The 16,850-nt window shown below is 49.9% G+C and overlaps 1 protein-coding gene across 4 annotated transcripts in view; it reads right to left on the minus strand.

Moving 5' to 3' along the window:
* Atp2a1 (ATPase sarcoplasmic/endoplasmic reticulum Ca2+ transporting 1) overlaps window positions 1-15,986 on the minus strand; it is an 18,249-nt gene extending 2,263 nt beyond the window's left edge. For 2 of the 4 annotated variants that reach the window (XM_087577252.1, XM_087577263.1), the window contains exons 1-15: window positions 15,657-15,986; window positions 14,952-15,034; window positions 13,460-13,564; window positions 12,051-12,189; window positions 10,383-10,463; window positions 9,590-9,675; window positions 9,153-9,450; window positions 8,607-8,773; window positions 5,762-5,850; window positions 5,431-5,533; window positions 5,059-5,190; window positions 2,433-2,558; window positions 2,112-2,330; window positions 441-776; window positions 70-290 (exon numbers count right to left, since the gene is read on the minus strand). In XM_087577252.1, the coding sequence (XP_087433378.1) occupies window positions 70-290; window positions 441-776; window positions 2,112-2,330; window positions 2,433-2,558; window positions 5,059-5,190; window positions 5,431-5,533; window positions 5,762-5,850; window positions 8,607-8,773; window positions 9,153-9,450; window positions 9,590-9,675; window positions 10,383-10,463; window positions 12,051-12,138 (1,946 nt within the window). In that variant the 5' untranslated portion in view covers window positions 12,139-12,189; window positions 13,460-13,564; window positions 14,952-15,034; window positions 15,657-15,986. 4 annotated transcript variants of the gene reach the window in all.
* Window positions 15,987-16,850: the final 864 nt, after the last annotated feature.

A 16,850-nucleotide genomic window follows, 5' to 3' on the forward strand; every position in this document is an offset into this window, starting at 1 on the left:
TTTGTTTCAAGTCCCATGATCACCCCCCTCAGCCCTGTTTTTTTCTGGATGCCTGCCCTGGCTGCTCACCAGACCACCTCGCCCACATTGGAGGAAATGAGGTAGCGGATGAACTGCTTCATGTTGTTGTAGATGGCACGGCCTTCCTCCACGGCAGCCACAATGGTGGAGAAGTTATCATCAGCCAGTACCATCTCGGAGGCAGTCTTAGCTACAGCAGTACCAGATCCCATGGCAATGCCAATCTCCGCCTTCTTCAGAGCAGGGGCATCATTGACACCATCCCCTGTCTGAAGACAGAAGGAGAACGTGAGCAAGTCCAGATTCTAGATGCCTTGTATTTCCCCTCTCCAGATTCCATGCAGAAAGAGCCCATCCCCTCTGGGCATGCATGAGGACACTCAGAGCCTTGACCCAGGCAGCCCTCTGAGACTTCTCACCATGGCTGTGATCTCATCATAGGACTGCAGGTACTCCACAATCTTGGACTTATGTGAGGGCTCCACACGAGCGAAGCAGCAGGCGCGTCTGCAGGCTTCCCGCTGCTCAGCCAGGGGCAGATCATCAAACTCACGGCCAGTGTAGGCACGGTCTGCCACTTCCTCATTCTCCGAAAAGATGCCAATTCGTCGGCAGATGGCGATGGCGGTACCCTTGTTGTCCCCAGTGATCATGATCACTCGGATCCCGGCATCACGACACAGCTGGATAGAGCCTGTGACCTCCTTACGGGGTGGATCCAACATGCCCACCACACCAACAAACGTCAGGTCCATCTGGAAAGAGAGTGATGGGGACAGGTCAGGAAGGAATTTGGGACAGACAGGAGGAAGTTCAGAGGAAGATGGACAGTAATGTTGGTGAAGCTGGGGCCTGCTGCCTTGGGACCTGGTTTTTGGAAAACAGCAGGATCTTGGAAGCAAAGGGCCAGGAAATACTTTTCATTCCTTATAATGCCTGCATATACTGGCAATGCCAAGGCCTGCTCAGTCAGAAAGACTGAGCATACCTTTGATCCTAGCACTTAGGAGGCAATAGGCAGGTGGATCTCTGTGAATTCAAGGCCAGCCTGGTCTACAAAGCAAGTTCCCAGGGCTGTTACACTGAGGAAACCCTATCTCACAAAAACAAAAACAAAAAACAAAAAAAAATCCCTCTTGTTCTCTCTTGCTCTCTTTCTTTTCCCTCCCCCCACTCCCCATTCCCTTCCTCCCTTCTCTCCATGTGCATATGGCCGGCCTCTACTCCTCTACTCCCCCACCCCGTGTGTGTGTGTGTGTGTGTGTGTGTGTGTGCACACGCATGTGTCTTTGCCCCAACTACCCTCTTAACTCCCTCCCAATGCCCTGCATAAACTCTATTCTATACTAAAAAATAAAATAGGTACATAGATACAGACAGATAAACTGACTGACTATTTTTTTAAAAAAGGCTGGAACTGGGTGTGGTTCTGGCACTCAGGAGGTAAAGAAAAGTTCATGAGTTCGAGCTCAGGGCCAGCCCTGGCTACATTATAAAACCCTGTCTCAACAACAACTGCAACCAAGAAAGAAAAGGAAAGGAAAAACTACATGTTAGTGAGGTAGTTTGTGTCTCCTGGCAGAGCCCTCCCTGGTTTGTCACTGTGAGCACACCCTGTTACCTGCCAGGCCACAGTCTCCCTCTATAAATGCTGGCAGAGCTCTGGGGCTGTTCAGAGTCCACAGCAGGAAGTGCATCAGTTGCCTCGAAACAAGTTCAGACACTGCACTGGGTGACAATGATTCCCTTCTGATGCTCAGTGTCACCAGTCCAACTGGGGCAGAGCACACCTGCCTGCACTGGGTTCCAGCCCCCAGCACCATGGGCAGCACTGGACTAAATGATCCTGTCTTCTTTTCTTGCCTTTTGTTTTCATAGTAGTTTTTGAAACGGGGTCTTGCTTGTGAAGTTGGCCTATCTCAGCCTATTGGGCTAGATGTTTCATGAAACTGTCTTAATGCCTGGTGATTTGGGGATCCATAGGACAGCCATTAGTTTGACCCACTAGGGGATGAGAATCCTAGCAGCAGGCAAGAGGGAGCTATCGGGAAAACACAAGTCCTTGGACAAAAAGCCCTTTACTGGCTCACCTCATACTCCATGAACTTGGCTGAGTCATCCAGAACCATTTCCTCCCGTTTGGGGGGTGTGTCCCGGGTGGCCAGTGCCAGGCACCGTAGGGTATCCCGACCAGTACCCCACTCCTTGATCACCGACATGATCTTCTCCTTCACAGGGCCTGTCAGTGGCACACGGGTTGTGCCAACACGCACATAGTTACAGCGGTCAATGACGCCCTCAGGGGCACCCTAGAAAACCAGAACAGCATTCAGAGATCCTTGCCTGCCTTCCAGGGTTCAGAGAGCAGGCATAGGAAAGGGTCCTAGTGTTAGAGAGAAAAGGCTCCTGACCTTGACAAACATCTTGTTGCCTACAGCAGCCCGTGAAGACTTGGCTGGGGAGCAGTAGACAGACATAGACTTCCTGTCTCGGGAAAATTCCAGGGTGAATTCCTTCTTCATTAGTTGGCGGATCACCTGGGAGGCAGAGACCAGATCACTTTAAAACAGCCCCCAAAGCATCTATGGCAGGGTAAACTCCACGCTGAGGCTGGGCCTAAAGCAAAGTCTGCTACAGACAGGCAAACCTAGAAGTCCTGGACTGGAGCCTACCATTTTTGAAGGTGGGCTGTTTGACTTTCATTTTTGTAGTGCTGAGGCTAGACCTCATGGTTCATCCATGCCAGGCAGGTGCACTACCTCTGAGCCACACCCAAAGATCAAGTGTCCAGTTTAAAGCACATCAGAAGCAGAGTGGCCTTGCACGTTGCTGCCCAACAGAACATTCAGTGAGCAAAGAAATGTACAATCTGTTTCCGTCGGATATGGTGGCAGTGGGAAATGTGGCCAGTGTGGCCGAGACTCTTGAAACAGGGTCTCCAGGTTGGCATTGAACTAACTTACCATAATTCTCCTGCCTCTGCTTCCCAAGCACCTCTGTTTAATTTGAATTTAAACGACACATGAATTACTAGACAGTGTAGGCTTAGTAGTACCAAGCACACAGTGAAAAACAAGTAGAGCCAAGGCCCAGCATGGCTCAGCATGACTTACACCTATAAAGCCAGCACCTGCATACTAAAGCTACAGTAGTGATGTGAGTTCAAGACCAATCCGGCCTGTGCAGCCCAGCTTTATCTCAAAACAAAACAAAGTGAAAGAAAATAATGACAGCCTTTATTTACCAACTATATTGCAGATGGGACTAAGGCTCTTGCTCAGTAGTAAAGTGCCAACCTAGCATGTGAGATACATAGATACATAGAGGCTTGGGGGCTCAGGCCCAGTATCACATACAGATAGATATATAGATACATAGATGATACATAGATACATAGATACATAGACAATACATAGATGATATATACATAGATACATAGATACATAGATGATACATGGATACATAGATGATACATACATAGATACATAGATGATACATAGGTGATACAAAGATAGATACATAGATACATAGATACATAAATGATACATAGATACATAAATGATACATAGATACATAGATGATACATAGATGATACATAGATACATAGATAGATACATAGATACATAGATGATACATAGATACAAAGATGATAGATAGGTAGATAGATAGATAGATAGATAGATAGATAGATAGATAGATAGATAGATAGACATACAAACCCTCCACAGAATCAACTAGAAATAACAAGAGCCAAGGAGGTAGCATTTGCCTATCAGGCATAAAGCTTAATCCTTAACACTGAAAAAAAAATAGTTTTACTCTTTTGTGATATTAAAGCAGACATAGTGGAAAAAGCATTTGGGACACAACCTGATGACTATGAAAGCCTGAGTTGGATTCTAGAACCACAGTGAAAGATAAGAAACAATTCCCAAAAGTTCTCCAACCTCCACATACACACCACAGTACCTGAGCTCCGCACTACATATCGTAACCCTCACTGCACACAAATGCAGAACAATAAGCAAAGCAGCGTGTATGTCTCACACATACAAGGGAGCTTTTAAATTAATTTAAAAAATGATTTTTGTAAAGGAAAGAAATAAGGCTGGAGATATGGTTCAGTGGTTGAGAGCACTGGCTGCTCTTCCAAAGGACCCCCCTCATGGCAGCTCACATCTGTCTGTAACTCCAGTTCATGACATTTGACACACTCACACAGACATATGGAGACAGAACGCCAATGCAACTAAAATTTAAAAAGAAAAAAGAAAAAAAGGCAGTGGTGGTGGATGCCTTTAATCCCAGCACTCAGGAGAGGAAGGCTGCCAAATCTCTGAGGTCATGGCCAACCTGATCTACAGAGTGAGCTTCAGGACAGCCAGGCTTCACAGAGAAAACCTTGTCTTGAAAAAACCAAAAGGCAAAAAAAAAAAAAAAAATTTTGCCTAGCACATGTACGTTTCTGGCTTCCATCTCCCAGGACCAATGATGAAATGGAGAGATAGAGGGAAGCCAACCATGCAGGTACATACTCTTAATGCCAACTCTTAAAGACTGAGGCAGGAGGATGTCAAGAAAGAGAGGTAGCATTATATTCACGAGACCAGCAAGTGGTCACAGCAAAAGCCCAGTGAGTGAAAGCACTGACCCTGTCCCCTGGAGAAGACCTCACTACCCTGTGGGATAGATGGCTGCACAGCCCAGAACCCACACCAAGACCAAGGACGAAGACCAAGGTACCATGGCTAAAGTTAGGGCCAGCCCAGCAAGTGGCACCATGGCTTCTGTCCAGCTCTGTCCAATCTTGGGTCACATCAGGAGGAAGTGACATCCCAGGGTATTGTAACCAGACAGCACTAGCTATATTAATATGGGGAAAGGGTATTTTAACCGAGCTCAGCCTAGATTGAAAAAGCAGTGGGTAAAGCCATTGGGGCCCTACCTAGTTGGGGTCCCAGCACAGACACAAGGTTTTATCTGTCTGGGTCAGCATGACTCTTGGGGCTAGGCCTACAGAGGGGTGTCCCAACTCACCGAGTTGCAGGCATTAGCCCGCTCCACTTTGGAGAGGCTTCTCACTTCCGTGTTGAACACATTCATCTTCTCCACCAAGGTGGTGAGGGCTGTCTCGGTGGCCTCGCCCACCTTCTCATAGACACCTTTGGTCTGAAACGGAAGAGGAGAAAGAGGAAGTATATGCCTGGATTCCCTGTCCCCTGTCCTCAACCAACACACACATCTTTGTTTGGATGAAACAAGAAGAAGCCAGCCAACCACTCCCTTCTTGCCTTTACATTTGCTTCCTAAGATGCCTTCCTCTGGATTGCCCAGGAAGGAAGCGTGGACTCTGAGCAGTAGGAATAGAAGGGGTAAGCCTTTGGGGCGTGGGATAGAATGGAAGGTTACCTCATTAAAGTCCAAGGAGGAGTCATTGCAGAGGGCACAGATGGTAGCAAGTTCCACCAGCCCGTCATACTGCCCTGCTCGGACTGGCTTATCATTCTTCAAACTGGCAGCAAGGTAGAGAGGAAGGCAGGAGAGAAACAATGGAGAACAGAGCATGAGATGCAGAGAGAAGCAGACAGGCATCCGGAAGGAGAGGTGGAGGATGAGGTGAGAGAGACCAAGCTTGGAAAAGTAGGGGGAGAAGGAAGGGGAAACTAATAGATCGTTCCGTGGGAGAGACATGGGGGTGGGGGTATGCACACAGTACTAAGGAAACTCCTGGATGACTTACACTTCTCCCTCAGGAGCATAAGTAGAGCCAGTGATGGAGAACTCGTTCAGTGAGCAGATATCCCCATCCACTTTGTCAATGATGAACATCTGCAGGGGAGAGGGACCACACAGATATTCCCCATCCCCACCCCTGAGCATAGGCACCCCTAAGTCCAGACTAAGCAACTCTCCAAGCATTTCCCCCCAATTCCTTTCTCCTTGACCTCTCTGTACTGTTCCCTGTCACTTCTTGTATTGCAATAATTCTTCATGCTCTTCATCAGCTGCCTTTAAAAAAACGCTACTGAACTGGCTGGTGGTGGTGCAAGGCTTTAGTCCCAGCTCTTGGGAGACAAAGGTAGGTGGACCTCTGAGTCTAGGCCAGCTTGGTCTACAGAGCTAGATCCAGGACATTGAGGAATGCATGGAGAAACATTGTCTCAACAAAATAAAACAACACCACAGTTCCTGGGGCTACTATGCTAGACCTTCCTCAGGTCAGTCCACAGATTTGCTTAACTGGTGTGGTGGAACTGGGGCCGAGTGCACCTGGGAGCAGCAGCTCAATTTACTGCTCTCGCCACCATCGACACGGGGTCAGGACTTCCTGCAGGAAGAGCTAAAAGTGCGGGTTCTTTTGCTATGACATTGTGCCTTAACTTATTTTTATAGGAGGACAAGAGCCACGTCCCACAAGCCTGTGTCTGGCCATGAAGCCTATGTGTTAGAGAAGTGGAGGACATGATGTTCAGGCTAGCAACTCCTTCCGCCCACACTGTCCACTTCACCTCCATCCCACTAGAAACTCTTTGGTCTTCACCTCTTAAATATTTTATCTACTTCCTTATTTTTGTTCATTTACTTTTTGAAACAGGGTCTCTCCTGGAACTTACAAGACTGGCCTTAAACTCCTGGCAGTTCTCCTGTGTCAGGCATGATTACTTACACCAGGCATTCATTCATTCATCCATCCATTCATTTCTGTAATGCTGGGGCTAGAACAGAGGATCTCGTGCATACTAGGCTAGCACTCTACCACTGAACTAAAGCCTCAGCCCTACAGAAAAGCCATTTTATTCCACAGAACTCTGTTTAGGACAGGGAAAGAGGCATCGATGGACAACACCTAAAAGAGCCCTTGAAGCCCAACATAGTAGCATAGGCCAGCAATCCCAGCTCTTGAGAAATGGAGGCAAGAGAATTAGGAGTTCAATGCCAGCCTCATCCTGGGCTGCATACTACCTTATCATGGAAAGACAGGGAAAGAGGGAGGGAGGATATTCTTATATGACAAAAAAAAAAGTCAAATTTCTCTCTTTTTTCCCCTGATGTGTATCATTTCCTTCCCTCATGGTGAAAGAAGAGAATGGATGCACACACACTCGCTCTTAAATAAATAAATAAATAAATAAATAAATAAATAAATAAGTCCAGGCAGTGGTGGCACACACCTTTAATCCCATCACTTGGGAGTCAAAGGCAGGCAGATCTCTAAGTTCAAGGCTAACCTGGTCTACAGAGTGAGTTCCAGGACAGTCAGGGCCACACAGACAAGCCCTGTCTAGAAAAACAAAAATAAACAAAAAACAAGTGAACAAAAAAATTAATAATTAAAATAAAATAAATAAAGGTTTTTAAATTTTTTAAAGAAATGCTGTTCAGAACTAGCATGGTCAGACTTGCTGGCCCTGTCGTGTGGTGGCCACTGCGGGTAGGGGGTATGCTGGCTGCACAGACAGAAGTTACAAGAAGTTAGAGCCACACATACTTGGTCTTGGAACTCAATTCTGCTGCCCTCCCACCCCCCAGACCAAAAAAAAAATCTCACTGTTGCTAGGCAACATTACATTGAACTCATCAATGTAAGTGATCCATGTACCCCAATCTCCCAAGTACTTGGGACTCCAGATACATGAGGCAAGCTCTGGCTGACCTTTAAATACGCATGCAGGGCAGGCCACAGGCACAATGCTCCTGCCGTCACCTCCTGAGAACAGGAATTCCAGGCATGCAATGTGTGGCTCTGCTATTTATAAACTTGATATCTTTTGGTGGACCCCTAAATCTCCCTAAACCTCAGTTTACTTTCCTGAAAACTAAGGTTAAAGAGAATATCCCTGAATGGGCTGGTGTGAAGATCAGAGAGACACTCGGCCAAGGGACCATGCTGTTGTGCTTGGGTTTTTTGGGTTTGGGGGGGAGGGGTTTGTTTGTTTGTATCAGCCTGACACAAATCAGAGTCACCTGAGAAGAGGAGACTCAACTGAGGAATTGTCTCCATCAGATTGGCCTATAGGGACATTAATGACTGATGTGAAAGGGCTCAGACCACTGTGGGCAGGGCCTCCCCAGGCAGGGTTCCTGGGGTGTATTAAGGACGCAGGCTAAGCAAGCCAGTAAGCACTGCTCCCTGCCCCTCCACAGTATCTGCTTCGAGCTCTTAGCTTGAGTTCCTGCCTCGACTTTCCTCAATGATAGACCATAAGCTATAAGAAATAAACCCTCTCCTCCCAAAGCTGCTTTTAGTCATGGTGTTTATCATAGCCACAAAGAACAACCCAGTGGACATCGTTCCTCCATGGTTCCTGTCTCTGCTCCTACCCGAGTTTCTGCCCTGACTTCCCTAAATGACGGTCTGTGATGGGGACTTGTGAGCCAAATAAACCCTCAACTCCCCCAAGTTGGTTTCAGAGTTTTAGAAAAGGAACAGAAGGCAAACTAATACAGCTCTTCCCCTGATCAAAGGGTGGCACTTAATCTACCCTCTGACATCTCCCAGGTCATGCTAAGAAGCCCATCTTGAGAGGGCACATGTAACCCCCAGGAAGGCTCCAATCTGTCATACGGCCTATGCTTCTCCTGACCTTGCAAACTGACATCTGGTTGGTGGTGAGGGTCCCTGTTTTGTCAGAACAGATGACAGAGGTACAGCCCAGGGTCTCCACAGAGGGCAAACTCCTCACGATGGCGTTCTTCTTTGCCATCCGGCGGGTACCCAAGGCCAAGCAGGTGGTGATGACAGCAGGAAGCCCTATAGGGACAGAGATATCGTGAGTGAACAAAGCAGGAGGAGCAAGGCCTACTATGGCTGCTATGTAACAGCCACCAGAGCTACCAGGTCTTTTTTTTAAATTTTTTTATTTTTTATTTATTTATTTGTTGTATGTACATACACTGTCACTGTATTCAGACACTCCAGAAGAGGGCATCAGATCCCATTACAGATGGCTGTGAGCCACCATGTGGTTGCTGAGAATTGAACTCAGAACCTCTGGAAGAGCAGTGTTCTTAACCGCTGAGCCATCTCTTCAACCGCTATCAAGTTTTTGTTCATGGGCCCCATCATAGTTATTTTATCTGGAAATACTCTTTGTGGTGAGATAGCAGATGAGCAAGGAATGACTGCTTACCTTCTGGGATGGCTGCCACAGCCAAGGCTACAGCAATCTTGAAGTAGTAAATGGCCCCCCGGAACCAGGAGCCCCCATGGACAGGGTCGTTGAAGTGACCAATGTTGATAAGCCAGACAGCCACACAGATGAGAGAGATGACCTTGGACAGCTGTTCCCCAAACTCATCAAGCTTCTGCTGAAGCGGGGTCTTGTCCTGCTCAGTGGCAGCCATTTGGTCTCGGATCTTGCCAATCTCAGTACTCACACCAGTGGTGGCCACGATGCCTACGGCCTTGCCGGCTGCAATGTTGGTACCCTGGGAAGGGAAGGGAAGGAAGGGTTAAGTCGGGCAAAAGATGGTCCCCATTGCCACAGGTTAGGAGCCTCATTTCCTCTTCCTCTGCTATGACTCCCTCCTACACCCAGGTCCTCTGGCCAAGTATATGACTGCTTACCGAGAAGAGCATGTTCTTCTTGTCCTGGTTGACAGCTCGGGGATCAGGGACAGGGTCTGTGTGCTTGATGACAGATACAGACTCTCCTGTGGAGAAAGGGCCAAAGAGTTTTCGGGTGTTGCTGTGCGCCTCTCCTTAACATCCTGACCCCTCCCAATCAGCAAGCAAGCTCTCCAGGAGAGGTCTTGCCTCTGGAGGAAGGTGCTTGGGACAAGTAGGAAGTCCATTGCCTTAGAGTTAAAAGACACTGAGCAAGCCCAGCGCACTGCGGAGTTTTGATAACTTGACTTCCATTTGCTCCCCAGGGCCTGGTGGGAACCAAATAAGCAGTGTGTGTGGAGTACCCGTCTACCCCATAGCACGTTCCTGGGAAACAGAAGTCCTTACTACCCTTGTGCTCTCCCCACCAAGGACGACGGCTCAGATCCTCCCGCTGTGGGCTCAGTTTGCACTGTTTTCCTCCCAGAGTTTAAAGTGTATCCAAAGTCCACATTGTATCCCAGAATCCCTCATTTGAGGGCTTTTCTCTGGGACATTGGAGAAGATAAGGCAATTTGTGGCAGGGTTGCACTCCTAGGTCAGTATACAAGGTGTAGGGCAAAGGCTACATGGAGTGTAGTCAAACCTCCTCTCCCATGCCCCTGTGACAGGATGAAGCCCACCCCACACTGATAATGCTACCATAGAACCAGAAAGCGGTCCTACTGCAGGATGCCCTCTTTCATCCAACCAAGATCTGTTCTCTGTCTACCTAGCCCCTCTCTCATTATGCTCTCCCACGGAGCCAGCCTACCTGTCAGGATGGACTGGTCGACCCGGAGGGTGGTGGATTTGATGGAGAGGATTCGGATGTCTGCAGGGACTTTGTCCCCAACTGGAGAGAGAGGAGTGAGTTCAGCTGGGAGCAGAGCTTACTTTCACCACAACCTCTGTCTCCTCCCCTTCATCTGCCCTTTCGTTCCTACAGCAAGCATCCAGCCCTGCCTTGCATAGGCCTCCAGCCCAAGATTTCCCATCCTGCTCTACCCCTGCCCTAGATGATACTATCCCATGGTCCGCCATTAAACGCCTGTCTCCCCACCAGCTGTGAGCCTGTGAAGGAAGCCCCAGAATTCCTGGTGTGTCGTGTGTGCTCACTAAATGTAATCTCATTAGCCGAAAGGGCCATTAGGGACAAGTCAGCTCAAACTGGGAAAGAGAAGCCAGAGAAAGGTAAAGAAGGAAACACAATGATGAGGGTAACTCAGAGGATCAGAGAGTGAGGCTGAGAAAATCCAGGCCAAGTGAGGATGACCGGTGCCTGAAGCTGCAGAGCGCACAGAGGGAGGGACGAGTGGAGGTAGCATTCCCGACAGCAATTCAGGGCTTCACAGACAGGGACTGGGAAGCCAGACTCTGAAAGCCCCACCTTGGGAGGTGCTTGAGGAGGACACTCTGACAGATTTAGAGACCTTTTGGGGGACATGCACCCCTCCTCAGGTCTCTGCCTAAAGCCACCTTAGTCCCATGGGTGGAACTGGGGCAAAGTTCACTTGCTTTCCTTTCTCTTGGTTTCTAAGGTCCCTCCTCCAGTGCCAAAGGAAGCAGGAGGAGGGAGGAGGTCAGCAATGGAGTTAGACTGACACACTCGTCACTGAAGCCCAGGTGGTATTTTTAGACATTCATGGCACTGACTCCAAACTGTCACCACAGCAGAACTGCCCTGTAATGGAGCTGAGGGGTCTTCAGCCCACCAGCTTTCCACCCTGTGCTTCTCCTGGTGTTGACATGGTATAGAAGGTGACACAGCATGAGGGACAGAAGCTTAGAAATACACATTCACTAAGCTAGGGACCAAGAGAGGTGGAAAGTCCTACTCAGGGCAAATATAAAAAGCGCTGAGGGGGGCAGAATCCTAGTAATCTTAGCTACCCAGCCTCACCCCTCCCTGAGCGGCATTAAGTGTCCCTGAGGGGGCAGGGCCCTCCTTGAGCGCCCTCCTCATAGGTCCCGTGCTCCTAGCCCGGAGAGAACTAGGAGTTACCCTTACATGGTGGTTGGGGTAGTCATCCACCCCCACCCCCACCTCACTCCCTTCTACTCTCATTCCTTCCCCTTTGAGAGGCCTCAAGGACACTAGGGGTCAAGACTGAAAGCTTACCACTGGTGGGTGGAAGGAGAGGAGAGCCAGGCCCAGGAAGGGGTGGAGATGGGGACATTGGCAGGGACTGGCTTCCACCTGTTGCTTGCAAGTGTTGGTTGAGGGGAGGGGGGACAGGGGTCTGTCTGCTGCCTCAGGGAAAGGACTAGCTGTTCCTATTGAGACTCTAGTGGGGAGGGGTGCTGTGGCCTGCGTGTCCTGGAGTGACCCCTGAGGAGTCTGGGAAGGAGAAGCAAAGCACCATCCTCATAGACAGCAAGAGCAGGGCTGACAGGTCCTCTGACAGGCCTGCCTTTCTGGACCATCCATACCAGCACTCACCAGCCACCTCCACAATGTCCCCAGGGACGATGTCCCGAGCCTTGATCCTTTGCACTGACTTTCGGTCAGCCCGATAGACCTTCCCCATCTCGGGTTCATATTCCTTCAGCGCCTCGATGGCATTCTCTGCATTCCGTTCCTGAGGAGGAGAGCAGACAAGATCAGAGTCAGAAAGAAGGTCCTGAAATAGCAAGAGACTGGTCTGTGTACATGCAGGAAAGGTGAGGGACAGACAGATGGAGGAAGAAGGATTGGGGTCCTAGCAGAAATAGGGATATTGGAGAAAAGACTGGCTTAGGCAGGTCCGGTTACAGGAGGGGTGGACAGAACCCACAGAGAGCCGGAGTGTGTTTGTTGTAGGAAATGTCATGGTGGCTAAAAACAAGTGAGAGGGGTTTGGGCTGAAACGAACGGAATTTTAAAAAGAAAAACACAACGAACAAAACAGAAAGCAAGAGACAAGCAAAGTGGTCATGTGAGTGGAAATGGAAATCAACCAGTAATTTACAGAGTGCCTACCATGTGCCATGAACTTCCAGTTCTTTTTTAATTGCATCAAGCCTGAAGAACACGGTTTTATGAGTCCTGTTTCTTCCTTTTCTCTTTCTTTCTTTCTTCCTTCCTTCCTTTCTTTCTTCCTTTCTTTCTTTCCTTTTTTTTTTTTTTGGTTCTTTTTTTTTTTTTTTTCGGAGCTGGGGACCGAACCCAGGGCCTTGCGCTTCCTAGGCAAGCGCTCTACCACTGAGCTAAATCCCCAACCCCTCTTTCCTTCTTCTTTTCTTCCTTCCTTCCTTCCTTCCTTCCTTCCTTCCTTCCTTCCTTCCTCCCTCCCTTCCTTCTTCCCTCCCTTCTTTCCTTCCTCCCTCCTCCCTCCCTTCCTTCCTTCCTTCCTTCCTTTCTTCCTTTTAAGTCAGGGGCTCATTATACAGCCCTGCCTGACCTGGAACCCTCTTTGTAGACCAGGTGAGCCTCAAATTCACAGAGATCTGCCTGCCTCTGCCCCTGCAATTGTGGGATTGAGGGTGTGTGCCACCACATCTGACTTTGCCCTTTCCTTTCTCTTTGTACTGGGGTTATAAGTGTGTGCCCACCTTGCCTAGCTTCACACTGTAGTCCCCGCTAGCCTAGAAGTAAAGAGACCCCTGCCTCTGCCTCTGGGGTGCTGCAGGGCTGTGCCACTACCCTTAGCTTACTAGGCTTGTTTCACAAGTGAGGAAACAGGCTTAGGGACGCGGTCACATGTAAGCAAATGATCCCTCGGCTCTTTCCAACACCCTCTACCATTCCCAAGCAGGATGAGAAGACCAGAAGAGTGGGCAAGGCCAGGGGAATATTGGAGGAGGCTGGAAGGAAATGTGGCCCCTTGCTCAGTGTTGAGACAGGAGGTGGGAGGAGGGGTCAAAACTAACCTGCCAAACCCCCACAATGGCGTTGGCAATGAGGATCAAGAGAATGACAAAAGGCTCCACAAAGGCAGTGACAGTTTCCTCACCTTCCTCAAACCAGGCCAGCACCTGAGAGGGGGAGGGAGAATAAACGGATGATAACAAAGCCCCTAAATGACAAAAGGAATTGGAAGGTTTTTGAAGGTGGCTGCAGAAGTCAGATGGTGGACAAGAGCTAAGGGGCCTGTGGCATGCTGAAGCCCCACTTAAACATGAGGCTCTTCCCTTTGCCACAGGGCCCCAAGCACACAGACCCAGCCATCCTTGTGATTTTGTGCAGATTGGTGATGCAGCCACACACACTTGGGGATTACCTGGGACAGCTTTCGGGTTTCCCTGAGCAAATTGTTGGCTTGTAAGCAAACCTCTGGGGACACCCAGGGTCAACCAACCCTACAGCCACAACCATCCCACAGGACCCAAGCCCAATAGGAAAATCCCTACGGTTCTGGAAGGGCCCAGCCCACCCACAGCCCTCCCTTACCACCAAGGCATGGAAGCTCCGATTTCATGAGAGAACAGGAGGGAGGTAGGGTTACAGGCCTCCTGCACCCACCCCACCCCAGCTGTTACGACTGCCAGACAGCAGCCACAGGCAAATGTCAAGGAGCAAATCTGAGGAGAGAGAAGGGAGCTCTGCCAGCTTAGGCCCAGGAGCGCACGGGGCCTACACAGTATTGGTTTTGTTTGTTTGTTTGGTTCTTGTTTTTGTTTTCTCTCCTAGGTCTTATTTTCCAACTAGGATGCTAAAGAACTTCTAAAATGCAAGATGGACTGCTGGAATGAAGGGTGACAAGCAGCCAGCAGCGTGGGCTATGAATACTGGAGCTGAAACAAGGGGATGGGGTAGCCTGAGGCTCTGAGGGAACGGGAGACACCAAGAGGTAAGGATGAATAAGGCTGGATAAAGAGAAGTAGGCACGAAGCTCCAGGCCTAATGGAAGTAGGATGTGGTAGAGCCTGGAGACAGTTGAGGGGTGGGGTGTGGAAGGTTAGAAGGTCTGGAGACCACACTGGCAGTCGCCCTTGTACCAAAGCACATTCTCCACTCCTCTAAGCAGGTCTTTCTTTTTTTAGTCAATCAGCATCACAAGCTGGAGAGGGCAGGGCAGGATTGATGAAGCAGAGTAGGGAGCAACCAGGACAGGCAGGGAGTGATGATGGCCCCACAGTAGACATGGCAGCCCTTATTGAAGCCGGAGCCCTATGCTTAGGAGGGGTAACCTGAGCTCTTGAAGCCCTTGAAGCTGGGAGGGTGGCTTAGCTTCAGTGTTTTGGCTGAGAACACTCTCAAGGCTTAAAATAAAACCTCTCTGCTGGGGAGGAAGCAAATCAGCACCCCACCCCCAGCTTCAGCGTGGAAAACAGGGTGTTTAGGGTTTGGACCAGGGCATCCAGGATGGTAAGAGCCACAGGCAGACCCCAAGCCTCGTGTCATTCTTCAGACAGTACTCACAAAGGAAATGCAGGCAGCCAGGAGGAGAATCCGCACCAGCAGGTCTTCGAACTGCTCTACCACCAACTCCCACAGAGACTTGCCTGGGAGAGGCAAGAAGAGGAGTTCCAGGGGTTAAGATCCAAACGATGAGTGTCTGCAGCTCTGGATGGGCTGGGGCCCAGAGTCTAGAGTGCCCTGGTCCTCTAAGTTGATGGGCAGCCCAGCTTGGCATGAGAGAAAGGGATGAAACAGCCAAAAAGGCTCTTCAAATCTGTGGCAACTGTTCCAGGGCAGGAGGCCTCAGGGAAAGTGTCTGGAGACTTTTGACACTAAATTTTGAGAAAGGGCCTCTGTCGTTTGGGTAAAGGCTATGGGTCTCAGTAAGGAGAAGGCAGGGAGTTGGGAATGAGGCACACAGGAGGGCCCCGGGTAACTTACCTTCCTCAGCAGGGAGCTCTACCCAGGGAAAAAAGAAGAAAAGAACAAATTCAGTGGGGGCCCAGCTTCATGTCCCCCAGCACCCCAAACTCTGTGGTTAACATAAGGGAATCAAAAGGGCATCCCATGAGGCTCAAGGTCACATTGAACCTCCCCAAACTCCAGATTTTAGAACTTTTCTTTAGTATCCTCCTCCTCCTACAGGAAAACAGACCACTGCCCTACTTGATCGTACACACCCGGAAGAAGCAGCTCCCACTGGTAGGGGTAGGAAGGCAGCCATACCAGCTTCTCCTCTGAGGGATACTTACCATTGGGGCCGTATTTTTCCAGATGCCGCTTAACTTGGTCTGGGGTAAGGCCTGTGGTCTCGCTCACCCCAAAATAGGACAAACATTCCTCTGTGGACTTGGAGTGTGCGGCCTCCATTCTGCTCCCTTCTTGGGGGCCAGGGGGTGATGTATTCCTTCTTAGGGGCCTCTCACTTGTGGGGGGACTTCTTCAGTGTATCCACCTGCCTGTTAACCTGGGCTCCTTCCTTTTTCTTGCTTGCCCCCCCCAGATTCTTCTCCTTTCCACGAAGTTCTGACCCCAGTCCTACTTGTGCAGCCGGCCACCCCCCCAGCCCCCAGCTGGTCCTTATGAGGGAGTGGGGGGGCAGGCTCCCCCTTCCCCCAGGTCAGGGATTGGCTGGCTGAGACCCCAGCAGGAGGGGTCAAGAGAGAGAGAGGTTTCTGCTGACAGAGAGGAACAGTGGGGCTGCAGCCTGAGGTGTCACTCATAAGGGACGCAAAGGTGGCCCTGGCCCCAGAGGGGAGGGGGAGTAAAGTCACTTTCTATTATCTGCTGCTGACCCCACCCCCAGTTGCCTCAACTTCCCCAATTACACTAAATGCTCCGTTCCAAGCTCACCCTGAGCAGCTCTTTCCGTAAGCCCTCTTGGCCCTTAGGCCTCATCACTCCTTAGCCTTATCTTGACATCCTGAACCCCTTTCCACTGTCACAGTCTCCTCCCCTGCCTAGTATGTTCAGTTAACAGAAGAAGTATTCCAAGCCTTTGGGGGGTCAAAGTAAAGGGGAGAGCATCTTTGGGGACAGAGGAAGTAGCTCTAGAGAGACACAGGGAATTAGGGAAGGGAGCTGGTCAAGGGGACAGTGCAGATGGTAACCTTACCCTAGGGAGGGGTTGCTGCAGCCATCAACAAGGGATTTAGTGTCCAGGCCCTGGTAAGCAAAGCCAGGACTGTCTGTCTCTCCTGAACTCCCCCCACCACTACCGCTTTAGCTCAGCCTCTGGGAACACAGCCTTTAGCTCCCCCATGAAACTGGCAGGGAATCCCCCCCGAAGAAAATGGGACACCCAGGCAGCCAGGTAACCCAAGAGGCTACAGAATGTGCTGATGGCAGAGGGGGAGGGATGAGTGTTTCAGGGTGGGGCAGGGGAGTAAGGATCTCCTCACCCTACACTGGCCTTCAACC

Source organism: Rattus norvegicus, chromosome 1 (assembly GCF_021556685.1).
Source record: "Rattus norvegicus strain SHRSP/BbbUtx chromosome 1, alternate assembly SHRSP_T2T, whole genome shotgun sequence".
Classification (NCBI taxonomy): Eukaryota; Metazoa; Chordata; class Mammalia; order Rodentia; family Muridae; genus Rattus; species Rattus norvegicus.